This window comes from Cavia porcellus, unplaced genomic scaffold, assembly GCF_034190915.1.
Source record: "Cavia porcellus strain 051 isolate PalLab524CR breed Dunkin Hartley unplaced genomic scaffold, mCavPor4.1 scaffold_43, whole genome shotgun sequence".
Taxonomy (NCBI): Eukaryota; Metazoa; Chordata; class Mammalia; order Rodentia; family Caviidae; genus Cavia; species Cavia porcellus.
The window spans coordinates 1,374,230-1,390,166 of NW_026947526.1; the positions used below are offsets into that span (position 1 = coordinate 1,374,230).

Consider the following 15,937-nt stretch of genomic DNA (forward strand, 5'->3'; position numbering starts at 1 on the left):
AGGATACAGGCTCAGAAGTAGGTGTAACACTTTCAGCTGGAGGTGCCCCTTGTCCTTCTCTATTTTCTGTCTTGGCAGAGAAAGCCTCTTGTGTTCCTCTACATTCCTCCCCTGCCTGCCCAATGGAGGTTCAAAGGCTGAGCTGCTGCCAAGTGGGCTAGGTGGAGATGGCTAGCAAGGCATTCAACATACATTTTATCAACATATTTTTATATGTGACATGATAAGAATAGGTGCCTTGCAGAGTACTTAAGGAGCTGATTTCAGTAGGGGTTGTGATGGGCATGGGTTCTCCCTAACACACATTAATGCAGTGCCTGGTTTTAACACACTATGAGCCACAGGAAAAGTGAGTCCCCATGACTTCAGGAATCAAGGGAGGCTAAGATATTCTGGTAAGTAACTCCACTGTGTACAGTGGGGTCAACAGATAACACTGTCCTTGACCTTCAGCCTGTGGATTGACTCATTTGAGCCCATTGTATGACCAGTCTGCTTGAAGGCTGCACATCTGTTGCTTGGGTAGCTGCATTCCAGGTCAAGGTAAGAAAATTTTAGAACTTTAATGCTCTGTGCATACAGAGGAGGGAGGGAATTGAGGCAGATATTTTTCACAGGGCTTAGGAAGTGATCTTCAAGGTGCAGGCATGAAACTTGGTCTCTTTTCTAAATCTGTACCCCAAAAGACATTTGGGCTTTAGGATGTTATGTGTGCCTTGGAACAGGGGACAGAGGCTTTAGTTTTGTGGGATATTAAAGTTCCCTGTGTCTGTGGTATGAGATTTTCTCAGAGGTACGGTGGAGAATGGATATTTTAGTGGGTAAAAGAAGAAGAAACCACACAGAGCCAACATTAGCAACAACAATAAACAAGCATCTTTATTATCAAGGCTGGAAATATCACTCATCATTAGGCATTACATTCTTGCATACTGTCACAAACCTTAGCGCATCCATCGCAGTCTATGCTAAGTTCTGCTTATAGACTTGTGTCCATGCTGTGCATATGCTATTCAGTTGGGTCAGTTCCATACAGGTCCTCAAAGCCTTTGGGGTTGAAACAATGGGAAGTGGTTTTCCACATTCCACCACCTCAAAGATCAGGGAAAATATGCTTATTGTAAGTGACCCATAGGGTGGACTCATGCACACAAAGACCACAACCACAATAAAGGTAAAGCATAATACCACTAATCCCACTGCAGTCCAGCTTGTGGCCACCCAGAGTGAAGTGGATCCCAAGGATTCTCTCCACTGCATGTGCAGGTATTGTTGCAAGGCCTGGAGGGCAGAGAACTCCACATCCATTTCTTTTAAAAATGTTTTTATTAAAGGAAACAATAAAAAAGGTAGCATACAGATCTCAAAAAAATTAACATCATAAAATCACTAGTTGATACATTACATATGGTCATCTTAAAAATAATTGTTAAAGTGACAAAAAAGCATAAAAAGTGGCTAAACACTCAAACATTTACAGTGAAAACCTTTCTTATAAATGATTAACAGAAATTTAGTAATATGGACATCTATCTTACACACTATACATATCATTATATCCTTAAGAGCAGTTTCCTTTCTCCTTTACAATATCTATTATACTTTTTGGATCATATTACTTTGTCATTTTTTAATATGTTTTACACCATATGCAAAATGTGATGTTTATTATTGTGAATGTTGTTTATTTCACTTATGAGTATATTCTCAAGTTGCCTCCATTTACCTGTAAAGAACTCAAGACCATCCTTTTCTATATCAAAGTGTAGTAAAAATGTATATAAATACATTTTTCATCCACTCTGCAGCTGAGGACCATTTTGGTTGTTTTCAAGTCTTAGCTATCACATATTGTGCTCCTATGAACATGGGTGCACATATATGACTGTGACATGACATTATTAGTTTTTCTGTGAAACCACTCAGGAAAGGAATAACTGGATTGAATGGAACATTCAATCCTAGTTTTTTAAGGAATCTCAATACTGATTTCCACAGTGGTTGCACCAGTCTACACTCCCACCAAATCATCAAGATTTTACACCATGACCAAGTGGGATTTACCCCAGGAACACAGGGGTAATTCTTGATGTTCCTTTTCCCCACAGTCTCACCGACAGTTGTTATCAGTTGATTTCTTGATGGCAGCCATTCTTTCTGGAGTGAGAGGAAATTTCAATGCTGTCTTAATGTGCATTTCTCAAATGATCATTAATGTTGAACATTTTTTCATATATTTATTTGCCATTTGTATATCTTTGTCTGAGAACTGTGTGTTTATATTTGATGCCCATTTGTGGAGATGGTCTTCGAATCTGTGGGGCTTGGTGTTTTTCAGTTCTTTATATGTTCTGGATATAAGTACTTTGTCTGAGTGGCTGTTTGCTAAAATTCTTTCCCATTTTGCGAGTTTACTTTTCACTTAGTTGTTGATTTTTTTTGAAGTGCAAAAATGTTTTAATAATATGAGATCCCAGTTGTTGGTTCTTTGAAGTATTTCCTATGTGGTTTGCATTTTATTCACAAATTCTCTGCCAACCCCAATGTCCCCAAGTTTTCTACCTACCTTGTTCTCTAGTTGATTTAGTGTTTCTTTTTTAGTATTTAGATCCTTGATCTACTTACACTTTAGTTTAGTGTATGGTGATAAACATGCATGTAGTTTCAGTGTTCAGAATATGGAAAGCCAATTTTTCCAATACCATTTATTATGGAGGCTATCTTTCTTCTAGGGAACATATTTACCCCATTTGTCAAATATAAAGTTGCTGGTAGTGTTTGCATCTTCTAATTTATTCCATTGATCCTCAGGTCTCTGCCAGCACTATGCTGATTTTTATTACTGTGACTCTGTAGTATAGTTTTAAGTTAGGAGTTGAGACCCCTCCTGTCTTGCCTTTGTTACTCAAAAACGCCTTTGCTATTCAATGTTTCTTCTGTTTCCAGGTGAATTGTAGGAATATTTTCTTTTGATCTGCAAGGTATGTTAATGGTATTTTGATTGGGACTGAATTGAATCTGTGTAACAGTCTTGGGAGTATCGCCATTTTCACAGTGTTGGTTGTTCCTAACCACAATCAAGGAATATCCCTCAATTTTCTAATATCCTCCTCAATCTCTTTTTTTAGAGTAGTATAATTTTCAGCACATAACCCTTTTATATTCTTGGCTAGGTTGATAACTAAGTATTTCATTACTTTAGGTGCTATTATGAAAGGTGATATTTCCATAATTTCTCTCTCATGGTGTTTGGGTACAGGAATGCTATTGATTTTTTTGAGCATTCATTTTGTATCCAGCTAGGCTGCTGAATTTGTTTATTACCTTTAGTGGTTTTCTAATGGAGTTTTTGGGGTCTTCTATGTGAAATATCATGTCATCTGCAAGTAATGATAATTTAACTTATTTTTATTCTTCTTACTTCACCCTTTTGTCTCATTGCTCTGAATAATACTTGCAGAACTATATTGAAGAGGAGTTGTGATAGTGGACATCTGTGTCTTCTTCCTGATTTTAGTGTGAAGGCTTTCAATTTTTGTCCATTTAGTATAACGTTGGCCGTAGGTTTGCCATCAATGGTCTTTATGAGATTGAGGTAGATACCATCTATTCCAAGTTTCTGTAGGCTTTTCATCATGCACAGGTTTTGGACTCTATAAACAGCTTTTTCTGCCTCTTTTGAGATGATCATGTGATTTTTAGTTTTGGCTCTGTTAATGTGGAGTATTTCATTTATTGACGTATTCACACTTGGTCATAATGTATAATCTTCTTGCTGATTTGCTGCATTCTATTTACTAATATATTATTGAGAATCTCTGCATGAATGTTCATGAGTGAGACTGGCATTTAGTTCTCCTTATTGGTTGGGTCTTTTTCTGATTTTGGTATCAGAGTGATACTTGCTTCTAAGAATGAAGTTAGGCAGGACTGATTGTCTTTCAATTTCATTGAAGAGTTTAAGGAGTATTGAAGTTTGATCTCTAAAGTTTGTATGGAATTCAGCCATGAATTCATCAGAACCTGGGCTTTTGGTAAGTTTTTGAATTGTTTTTAATTTCAGTAGCTGATGCTGGGTTATTCAAAATTATTTTATCTTCTTTATTGAGCTTTGATAGTTCATGAGGTTAGAAATCTGTCCATTTCCTCTGAGCTTTCAACTCTCTGTGAATAGAGATTTTCAGAGTAGGTATTCATGAAATTTTGAATTTCCATGGAATCTGTAGTAATTTCCCTCTTTTCAGTCATTATTGGGTGGATTTTAGTTTTCTTTCTTTTTCTTGATAAGGCTGGCCAGGGGATTGTCAATTATGTTTATTCTCTCAAATACACCCCAACTGATTCCTTAATTCTTTGTAACATTTTTTTTCAGTTTCAATTGCATTAATTTCTGCTCTAATCTTTAAAATTTCCTCTCTTCTATCAGTGTTGGGTTTGACTTGCTCTTTTTCGAGAAACTTGACATGTAGCATTAGGTTATTTATTTGTGTTCATTCCATTTTCTTCATGTGACTATTTATTGTTATATATTTCCCTCTGAGGACTGCTTTATTACGCTCCATAGGTTACACTATGTTGTATCTGCGTTTTCACTGTATTGTAAGTATTGTATTGTTTGCCCTTTAATTTCATCTGTAACACACTGGTTATTCAGAAAGTTGTTATTTAATTTCCATGTATATGAATGCTTTGCACTTTTTTGCCATTGATTTCCAATTTTACTGAGATATGTTCTGATATTATGCATGGGATAATTTAGTTCCTTTTGCACTTAGTTAAGCACATTGTGTGGGTTAATATATGATCTATTTTGGAGAAGGTCCCATGTACAGCTAAGAAGAATATGTATTCTAATATAAATTATGATGTGGTTGGGTGGAACACTCTGTAAACATCCATCAAGTCCATTTGCTCACAGGTATTATTCAGTGCTGTTATTTCTTTGTTGACTTTTTGTCTCATTGATCTATCTCTAACAGTGGTGTGTTAAAGTCTCCTACTGCAAATTATATATTTGTACTTGGTTTTTCATATCCATTAGTATTTGTGTGTATAGTTGGGTGCTCCTGTATTTGGTGCATATATATTTGTAATTCTTCCTCTTGCATTTTCTCACTTACATGTATCTAGTGGCCTTCTTTATCTCCTTTAAATATTTTAGGTTTAAAGTTCACATTTTCTACAAACAGAATAGCTACCCCGCTTTTTTTTTTTTGGTTCCTGTTTCATGTAAAACTGTTTTCCATCCTTTCTCTTTTAATCTATGAATTTTGAGTAAGATGTGTTTGTACAGTACACTGTGGGGTCCTGTTTCTTGATCCATTCTGTCAACCTATTTCTTTTTATAGGTGAGTTATGCCCATTTACCTTTATGGATATCACTGATATGTACTGACTTGATTTGCCATGTTGTATTCTTGTTGTTGATTTCCTGCTTTTCTCCCTTATTCAATTTCTTGCCCAGCCTGGTCATTTCTTTCTGTTGTTCTGGAGATTGTGGTCATTTTTCTTTCTATCTAGCATGTCTTTCAGTAATCCTTCTGGGGTTGGTTTGGTGGGCATGAATTTCTTCACTTGTTCTTTGTCATTGAAGTACCCTGTTTCTCCATTAAATTTGAAAGACACTTTTTCTGGGTACATCAGTCTAGGTTGAAAGTTGTTTTCTGTTAGGGCTTGAAATTGTTCACTCCAAGCTCATCTTAACCTGAAGGTTTGTGCTGAAAAGTTTGCCTTAATGGTAATCATAGTCTTTCCTGGACAGGTGGGTTGTGTCTTGTCTTTAACAGTTTTAGTATTCTGTTTTTAAGCTGTATGTCTGGGATCTTAATTATTATATGTTTGACCATAGACCTATGTTTGTTGTGACTGTTTTGGACTTTGTGTGTCTCACTTTTTTGTATATCAGAATTTTCCTCATGTTTGGAAATTTTTCTGTTGTTATTTATGTGAACAGCTTAGTTATGTCATTTGCATTGACTCCTGCATCTTCACTGATGTCTATTAGTCTTACATTGCTTCTCTTGGCATCATGTTGAAGCTGCTGGATTGTCATTTCATGATGCTTTGCTATTTTTATATGTTCTACACTTTCATGATCACTCCCTGCAATACTGTCTTCAAATTATGAAATTCTATCCTGAGCTTCATTTAAATGGTATTGCCAGCTTTCAATATATTTTTTTGTTGCTTGGATATCTCTTTGCATATGTTTTGTAGATTCTGCTTGTTTTCTACATTGTTCATTCATAGTTTCAATTTACCATGCTCCTGTATTTTTTGTTTTTATCAATTTCTTCTCTTGCTATGTTAAGTAACTTGTTTACTACAGTAGTTACTTCTGTTATTTCTTTACATGAGACATTATTTCTAATTTGATTTCCTCTATAGCTTCATGGATTTGTTTCTTTACTTCATTTGCTATCTTTGAAGTTTCTGATTCATGACTTTTAAAGTCCTCTATTTCAATGTCGGTTGTTCTTGCTCCTGATGGACGAGATGTTTGAGATTGCATTTTGCCTTTTCTTTTTGTCATTTTCCCATAGGTATAACACCCATGGTGTGACTGTTTCACTCACGTTTTGCTTTAACTCTTTCGGCCACTCCCATTTTCCAAAGCTGTCTAGATTGTACACATGTATTATGGGCAGAGAGGAACAGTCCCCCTGCTTGGGCTAGGGGCTCCTCTACCTCCATCTTCTGTCAAGTCATAGGCCTGTCATGCAATACAAAGTAACTCTCACAAGAACTGTCCTAGTCATGGGGCCTTAACTTCAGGAGAAGCCTGTACTCCCTGGGTCCTGCAGTGTGAATCACAGGAGCCAGCTGTGATTCCAAGTCCTCGAGTGGACTCACAAGTCTATCACTTCTAAGGCCTTCAACATGCACTAGGCAGTCACATGAACCCTTTCCAGTTTCTACATGCCTCCTATCATTGTCAATTACCAGGTAAGTGAATATTCATCCCACAAGAGAAACCCTGTTTATTTTTTGAAGAGCACAAGGGAGACTTTCATTTTTGATCAAAACACACTGGTAATGGTGAGGAAGTGCACGAAGGAAATTTCTTCTGTCTTGCTTGGGGTACATTCACTTCAGATACCATTTGGCATTTATTTCAGATTAACTCATCTGACTATCTTAGGATTCTGTGCGTACAATCCTCTACGTCATGAAGAGAATTTTATAAGATATTCACTTCAACTTTGTTTCCAACAACTGAAAACTGCAATGTGAATATCCAATAACATTTGAATGAATAAACAAATCACAGCAAACCATGAAGTGAGAACCTACTAAAGAAAATCCATAAGAAAATACTGTACAGAAATCTCACTGTACATAATCTTTAATGACTATGATTGGTGAAAGAAGGCAGAGAGGTTAAATTCTGTCCAGTCATTACATACATTTTCAAAATATGACAAGACACGTGTGATAGAAGACAGGTCAGTTCATATAAGAGATAAACTCTGTTCTCTCAGAGTTGCTGTGTATCAGGAATCCAGGAGGCTTTGCTGGGTCTGCTACCATCATATCTCTGTGAAGACAGACTAAGGGGAGATGGCACTAGGGCAAAATTTTCTCTCAGGCTCTGCCTCTTGCTTACAGGCAGGATCCAAGGCAAAAGCCTGATTCCTTTTGGAGTGTTTCCCCTTTTCTCACTCAAAGCTCATCAGCCTCTCCTCTTGCAATCTTCAGAGACAGCGGTAGCTTCCCCACAGCCAGAGATCCAGAGATGGAGAAAAATGAGTACTGAAATACAAGAGAGAACACAAGAGGGAAAGAACAGAAGATGCATAACAGTTATTTTAATGCGTGAACCTTAGTATTCACATCACATGATATCTGCCATATTCAGTTAGTTAAGAGTAAGTCAGAAGCTGGTGAGAGAGCTCAGCGTAGAGTACTTGCTTACCATACATGAGGCCCTGGGCTTAATTTCAGCACTGCTAATGCAAAATAACAACTCTAATAATAATAATAATAATTCACTACGTGAGGCCCATAATGTAGGGAATGGGCTACTCAGCTTTTGGCATGAGAAGGTCAGCATTCAGCTATTGAGTAGGAGTCAGGTCATGGGAGTGCTAATTCAAACAGTTGTGAATGTAGAAGCAATGCCAGAAGATTTGGGGGTGCAAATCCATCCATAGTGCTTGCATAGCCTGTGTGAGGTCCTGACTCAAGGCCATAACACCAGTACATAGCAGAGATTGTGATGCTTAGGGAACATAAAGATGATTGAATTGAAGAACTTCTGCCCCCTCACAATGCCACCAGGAATATATCCAGGAAGTCAGTGTCATTTCTACCACCAGGCAGCACTGTGTTCCACATTCATTGCACCCGTTACTGGATTTAACGTCTAATTCTGTACACTATGTACACAAGACACCAGCCACCAGCCAAACTGTCATCTCAGACTGGTGATAATGTCCCTAGGAAGTAGATGCCAGGATGACCTTTATAGTGCATGAGGACACTCTGTGAAAGACCTGAGGCATGGTGTCTTGTCTAGGTTTATGTAGGAAATCAGGAGGAGGATTTGGGTCTAAACCCAGATCTTTCTCCTCAGAACTGTGACCCTGTCAGCACTGCTGGTTTTTCTTAGCCTTGGGGAAGCCTTGCCTCCTACCATGGATCTGTCACTTGGGTGAAGCTGTTCTCTTCATTGTGAAGGACACCGGAGAGTCATTCCACAGGCTTCCAAGGTATCCACAGCAGGAATCTCTGGGGGATAACATAGGACACAGGTTCACACAGACATCATAAAAGGAGCTGGTGAGTGCCTTTAACCACCAATTTAGTAGGCTGTGACCCTGATGCAATGACCAGAGCAAATGTAGCCACTGTTCTCTTGTGATTCCATGTTATCCAGGACACAACTCCCTCTAAAGAACAGATCAGGTACTATCCACATTACTGTGAATGTTCCTAACTTCCTGGACTCTGTATATGTGAACACATAATAGGGGAAGAGGTGTCCCCAGAAGGCACACATAATGGAATGATGCATCACTATATGAACTGAAGAGGAAGGGATGGCAGGCAGAACACACTCCCTCTGACTACTCACTTCACAGATATTTACATTGCAGCAAACCTGTAGAGTAAGCTCAAGTAGAGTAACACTGTAGACACCATTCTCTTTCTCACAGAGACACAACCACGAGGGTGGGAAAGGAAGATGGATTTCATGCTTTCGTAAAGAATGGAGTACAGGTGGTCACAGCACTTTTAGGGACTGCTATCAGCAGGGGAAGGCTTCCTGGGACAGCACTGTACCATTCAAGGCAGAGAGAAGGCTGGGCTGGACTCTCTGCAATTGGAGCAGGAGGCTGGTGTCCAATTCTACAAGATGTCCCAGCGGAATTGGACAAGCCTGAGCTCACTGAACCTGAGCACTGCCTTCAGAAGATTTTGGCTTTGGCCTGTGGACCTCTGAGGAGTGCATGAGACACTTGACAAGGAGAAAGACTGCCAGTCTTGGGACCTCCTGCAAACCTGAGGCATGCAGAAATGAGTTGGTCAAAGCTGAATGGGAAATGTGCTGGGGTGGATTTGTGCACAGAGTTGTCTGTGACAGGCACTTGGAGGTTCTAGGGCCTGCAAGGAGCAAGAATAGTTGGTGATTGTTCTACTTCTGCTGATGTAGGGCTGGTACCTGACTAACCTCAAGTCCCAACTGCAGAGCTTTGGACATCTGCACCTCCAATGACCTCACCAGCTCTGGGATCAAAGTGAAAACTAAGGTCAGACACCCTGTCTTAAGGAATTCCCTAACTGGCACTTTTACTCATTCCATGATAGATGTCTTGAACTCCACTTAGGGCCAAGTCCTGCAAAACACCTGCTTTTACCTTCCCATCCCCTTGTAACCTCTCCCCTGTATTTCTTTCAGTTTTGATTTTTACTTCTATGTCTATATTCTCAACATCAAATTCTAAGGTAATTTTAATTAAAAGTTAAGATATCATGCATCTCAATATATTTAATTCAGTAGCACATCATCACATCACCAATTTGTACACCTTACACATCCATTGAGTTCCAGCACTCTGCTCAGTTTTGGACCCTTCCATATCCTTGTACTCTCTTGCTACTCCCCACCCACTCTGACTTTTTCACCCTGTGATTTAATACTCTGGGTCTTTAATGTTCATGCATCAGATTATGTTTGGCCAAATATTCCTAGAGGAGACTGGCTGCTATTGCTCTTCGAGAGAAGAGAAAATCCCAGGTAGACCAAAATGTATAGGTAAAATGTGAAGACTATTATTTATCTACTCATCTTTTCATATTGGAAAAGCTTTCCCATGATTTCAGTGGTACAAGGAAGAGAGAAAGATCTAATTCTTTACATTTGAAAAAAACAGAAACAAGAATAATGTAGAATCCACAATAAGAAATCTTTGCTTGCAAGCAGCAGGCAGATAAATATTTTCTATTAGAAGTGACAAAGTGGTGTCATGAGTCCATTCTGTGAGAGATGAAAAATTCTTGTAATTCAAAAGAGAATCACCACATGTAAACAAATGTAGAAAACGCTGAGCTTCCCAAAGCTGATTCATGCAGGCACACACCCCTGACATGTGCTGTGTCCCCATCTGATGGCAGGTTTTAAGGCAAGTGCTGAACATCACTGGGGAGAACATGGTGTTCAGAGAAGAGCCCTTTCCAGTAGCTCCCATCACAGCTCTACACAGGTGTCCCCGGACCTTGCAGTGCTCAGAATAGAGATTTAACCCACACAGAGATCCGCATAACTTTTCAAGCTTTCTGTTCAAGACTGTGGTTCACAGCACTGTTTAAAGCAGGAGGAAACTGGGAGGCTTGCTACACTCCCATAGTGAGTTCAAGGCATCAGAGTGGGTCACGAGAACCAGGGAAAGTTGCTGGGATGCTGAGCTCAGTCTCTCTGTGCCCACAGGGAAAGAGGATAAGGAAACTGATCATGAAATAATACAAGGATGAGAGAAGAATGTGTGCATGGAGGATCTTGGTTTTGAAAATGAAATGTCTCTGACATCAGTGTGTGTCCACACACAGACATGTAAGAATCTATGCCCAAGAATGTTATCTCATCAGTGTACTTACTTATGCAAACCCTGACTCAAAATAAAAAATAAATTTAAAAACAGAATTTACTGTAGCTCAGTGCAAGGGCCTGCATTCAATTCCCAGAATTGAGTTAAGGAAAAAAAAATGGAAGCCAGCTGAAGCGCTGCTGAACACCATCACCTGATCTTTCTGGAGAGCAGCGTGCCCCAAGCAGCTTGAGCCTCCACATCTTTCTTGGGCACTTTGATTTTAAAGAATGATCAGTTCAATGAGGGATGGGGAAAGGAGGATTTTCATCCAAGAATACAAAGTCTCATTAACAATGGGGAAGAAATTTTCAATGATTATTAAACTGCATGGTGACCACAGTAAATAAGAAGGCTAGCTTTCAAAACTGCTAAAAAATGGGATTTGCAGTTATAGTCACTGTGAAAGTATTTGTAGGTTAGTAAGGTGGTAGGCACATTAACTAGATTGATTCTTTCTACAAAGGAGCCATAGATCAAGAGGATATGTTACCCCACAAACATTCATAATTATTGTGAATTACCAAAGGAGGATATCCTATACCTGTACTCCCAGCACTCTGAGAGGGTGAGGAAGGAGGACCACAAGTTTAAACCCAACTTGGAAAGGTCAGTAAATTATTTAGAGACTGTCTCAAAACTTAAAAAAAAAGCAACAACACATTTTTAAAGTGCATGGGCATATAGCTCATACAGAAATTGCTGTGATCACTGAACACAGTGCATTAACCACTATTCTGTTATGAAAAAATTTAATCTATTTATAAAAGTGTTTTCATACTTTATTAATATTTACCTGTGCTACATTAAAATAAAAAAGAGGAAAAAAAGTGTTTTTTTGTTTCTTTTATTTTCCTTTGAGAGAAGGTATTGGTATGTACTGCAGGCTGACCTTGACTCAACAAGTATTTCAGGCTAGCCTTGAACTCCCTGTGATCCTCATGTCTAACCCTCTCGTGTGCTGAGATTACAGCCATGCACCACCATGCCTTGCAAGAAAGTGTTTTTTTTTATTGTAAAGAGGATAAAACCAAATGAAATAAAACAGAATTGAGTCAATAAAAACAAAAGGATGAACATGGTACATCAGTTAAAAATAAAATCCAACAGTAAGTTATGTGGCCTCTCAGCTGGTACAGAAAATGGCTCCACACCTTGCTGAACTCCAAATTTCTCCAGATAATTGGGCAAATACCTAAATTTTGCAAGGTATCTACTGTTAACATGTCTTGTCTACGAAGCAATTCATATCAAGTGCCAGGGAAAGAACACAGAACTTTGATTTACTATTTCCAATGTCTGGAATTTACCCAAGAAAAAAAGATATATGCTCAACGCAGTTTTTCTAAGAGGAACTAGACTTGTGTACATGGTCAGTAACAGGATAACTAAGTAAAACTCTACCTATGCATATAATATAAATATTCAACTCTACGCAAATACATAAATGATGTGAGCAGAAATGAGTAGTATGGTTAGAGACAGCTGATTACGGGCAAGATGGGTATTCTGCAGCAGGTTCAACAATGTGGGTGAATTATTTTTATTTGTGGATTTAAATTTTTAAATTGTTGATCACACTTCCTCATTCCTCAAAGCCCCATGCCACATCCAGACTCCTCACAAAGCTTAAACACCCAAGAGGAGCCAATATTAAAACAAGCAGAAAGCCCTTATCAGTGGAATGGACTGGAGACAAAGTATGTGCAGGTAGAATAATAACTGCTTTCTTACTGTAACTTCTCAGTCCTCTGTCTCTGCAGGAGCTTTGAATGGAATGAAATTCACCTTTTGAAAGGGGTAAATGTCCGCGGCTCAGCATAGCCAGGCTCAGTGACAGCACAGGCCATGTGAGACCCTGAGCCGCCCTGCCACAGGTCCCACACCAGGGCTGGGCTCCCAACAGCACCTGGGGGGGCCAAGGATCCCGGGCCATGTGCCAGGCCTGGCCATGTGGACCCCGACAGAGAGGAGGGAGGAAAGAAGAGAGGGCCCTGAAGACCTGAGGCTAGGTCGCCCCAGTGCCGTGCCCACCGCCTCCCCGAAACCCCGACCAAGGGAAACTGTGCCGCTAAAGTTGGGGCCACCGGGCAGCGCCACCATTCAACACCGGCTGCCGCCCGCCTACCTGGCCCAGACCCCAGTCCCAGCCCAGCCACAGCCTAGGCCAATAAAGGAAGGAAGAGTGCTCAGGTCTCCAGAAGGGGTCGCTAGCAGCAAAACGGCCACTCCGTGCATCCACTGTGAAGTGAGGCCGGGGCAGGGCGGGACTGAGTGGGATGTGGAGGCCAGTGGCTAGGGAACATCCCTGCGCGCTGGCCGCCCAGGTTGGGCCGGGTGGAGTGTAATCTTCGCTGGCGGCCAGGGGGTGGGGCCAAGCGAAGTGAGTGGCGGGCCAGAAGCTGGGACCCAGGAGGTGCAGAGCCCTGCAGGAAGTAAGAATGAGGCAGTGGGCGTGGCAGTGGGGGTTAGGGTTTCTCTGACGCTGGGTGTGGCTGCAGGTTGAGCTTCTGGGAGACTCAGCCCCAGGCCTACTGTGAGAGGAAGCAGAGGAGTGGACTGAGTCTGAGGCTTGTAATTTATAGATGTCTGGATTCAAATCTTTCCGGGCCTGACACCTTAAGTAAACTGCTTCTCTTCTGGGAGCCTCAATTTCCACTATTGTTATTCCCCTATTATTTTGCTTTGAAATATTGTGTGTTTATTTCCATTAAAAAAACAAACTGTGATGAATGGCAATACTCCTCTCTTGGCACTGTTGTGAAGATCCAATGAAAACCTTGCAGAGTCTTCCCATGGTTCCTAACATACAGCAAGTGCTCAGATGCAATTGTTATTTGCGCTGTTGCCCTTCTTTTATTACAGAGAAATGAGTGCTTTTGGTAACCATCGTCTGATGTCTTCATAACTTAAAAATATGTTTACATGTTAATATACTAACAAGCATATGTAACACATACAGATGTAAGGCTAGGGCCTCTCTGAGGTGCTTTACATATGTTAATTCTTCCAAGAGTAGGAGTTAGGAATTATCTTCATTTTCATAGCTGTGTGAGCCGAGACACCAATATTTAATACCCTTTCCAATGACAAACGAGTGGACAGAATTTTAACCCAGTAGGCCTCATACCAACACCTCTGTTAACTAACCTATACTTGGCACAGCACTGTTACAGTTCTGTTTTGGATTTTTCACATGAGTGAGGCATGAAATTGTGCATGGGAGGTTGCACAGATAGCTAGAGGCAGTTTGTGTCGGGGTTCACTAGAGGATCAGATTTAATGTGTGTGTGTGTGTGTGTGTGTGTGTGTGTGTGTGTCTGTGTGTGAGACACATAATGGATTTATGAAGTAGGATTAGAATGGCCATCTGCAGAGTCATGGGGAGAACACAAAAGGGCCATGTTCTCCTTGGAAATGCAGAAGAATTGGCTGAAGGTTACATGGGCTGTTCATGGGCACTGTGGGAGCACTTGTTGGCTTGCTTTGGGAACTCAAGGAAGATTTTTTGGATGAGGTCCCAACATCAGAGAATGTACATGTTCAAGACATCAGCAAGAGTGGTAGTCAGTGTGGAGCAGAGCAGAGAACCACTGTTTTTGTTGTATAATTCTTACAGTTTGTTATCTCATATTTACATTCTTGTATAGTGCTCTAAGCAATCCATGGTGGCTAGGAAGCAGAGTAGAGGGACAGTGCCAGGGAGGAAGGAGCCAGAGACCAGATGGATTAGCTAGCGTCATTCCTCCATGACCCATACAGATGAGCCCAGAAGTGCACTTTACTAATCAGTTGGACAGCTCTCAAGCCCATCAAGTTGACAATGAAGTTAAACATCACACAGCAGAAGTTTTGTGATGTTAAAATTATAGGTGATTTACATATGTGCATATATACAGTATTTGGGGCTTTTTCCAACTTTAAAATTCTATACAAAGTCAAAAATGCTGAATTTTATGTTATAGAAATAAACTTACCTTAGGTAAATTTTATAAAATGAACTGAAAATGACTGAAAAATAAATGAACAAGAGTTAAAAAAAGAACAGGGTTTAAAAATACTCACGGGAAGAGACAGAAATCTTTACTCTGCTTTGAACAACTACTTGAAAGACAGTTAAGCAATTTCTCACTTAAACATGCAAGACCTGAAATATTCAACTTTACACTAAGTATCTTCCCCTTGGAAATCAGTGCTACAGTTATACAAACACAAGAAGGACTACAGCAACTTTATTTTGAGATCAAAATTAGAAACACCACACAGGGGCCTCAGCTGATGGACACATGAGGATCTGTGGTTCATCCACACAGTGGGATGTGATGGGTCAGCCACTGACAAGGAGCAGCACTTGGGAAACCTAACATGGTTATGAGGATTGAATAAACCCTACCAGCTCCTCCCAAAACAAAGAAACAAACAAACAAACAAAAAAACATCCTGCATCCTGTGTGGTTACAGACCTGTCACCTCTAGAAAATACAAAGTGTCTCCCAGAGACAAAAAGCAGACACATTGCTTATGCAGGAAGGAAGCAATTATAAAGTACCAAAATGAAAATGTGAAGGTGACATATACATCACCACTTTGGTGACAATTTTCAAGGGGCTCATGTATGACCAGATTCCTAGAGGATTTTTGTTTTTAGTTTTAGTTCTGTTTACTTTTGGTACCAGGAACCAAATTCAGGACCCTGTGTTTGTCAGGGAGTACTTTGCCACTGAGCTATATCCCTGGCCCATGTCAAGATTCATCCAATTTTGTAGTTTAAACCTGTAAGTTCATTGTATGTCAATTATAATGAAATAAAATTGCTTTTAAAACACTTCTCATCTGACTACCCACAGAAG

The 15,937-nt window shown here is 40.0% G+C and overlaps 1 protein-coding gene across 1 annotated transcript in view; it reads right to left on the reverse strand.

Moving 5' to 3' along the window:
* Positions 1-853: 853 nt before the first annotated feature.
* The window catches only part of LOC134474916 (zinc finger protein 20-like), a 148,476-nt gene continuing 133,392 nt past the window's right edge, over positions 854-15,937 (reverse strand). Inside the window, exons 9-10 of the mRNA XM_063244002.1 lie at positions 8,636-8,730; positions 854-7,752 (exon numbers count right to left, since the gene is read on the reverse strand). Coding sequence (XP_063100072.1) covers positions 8,646-8,730 — 85 coding nt within the window. The 3' untranslated portion in view covers positions 854-7,752; positions 8,636-8,645. The remainder of the gene's footprint in view (positions 7,753-8,635; positions 8,731-15,937) is intronic.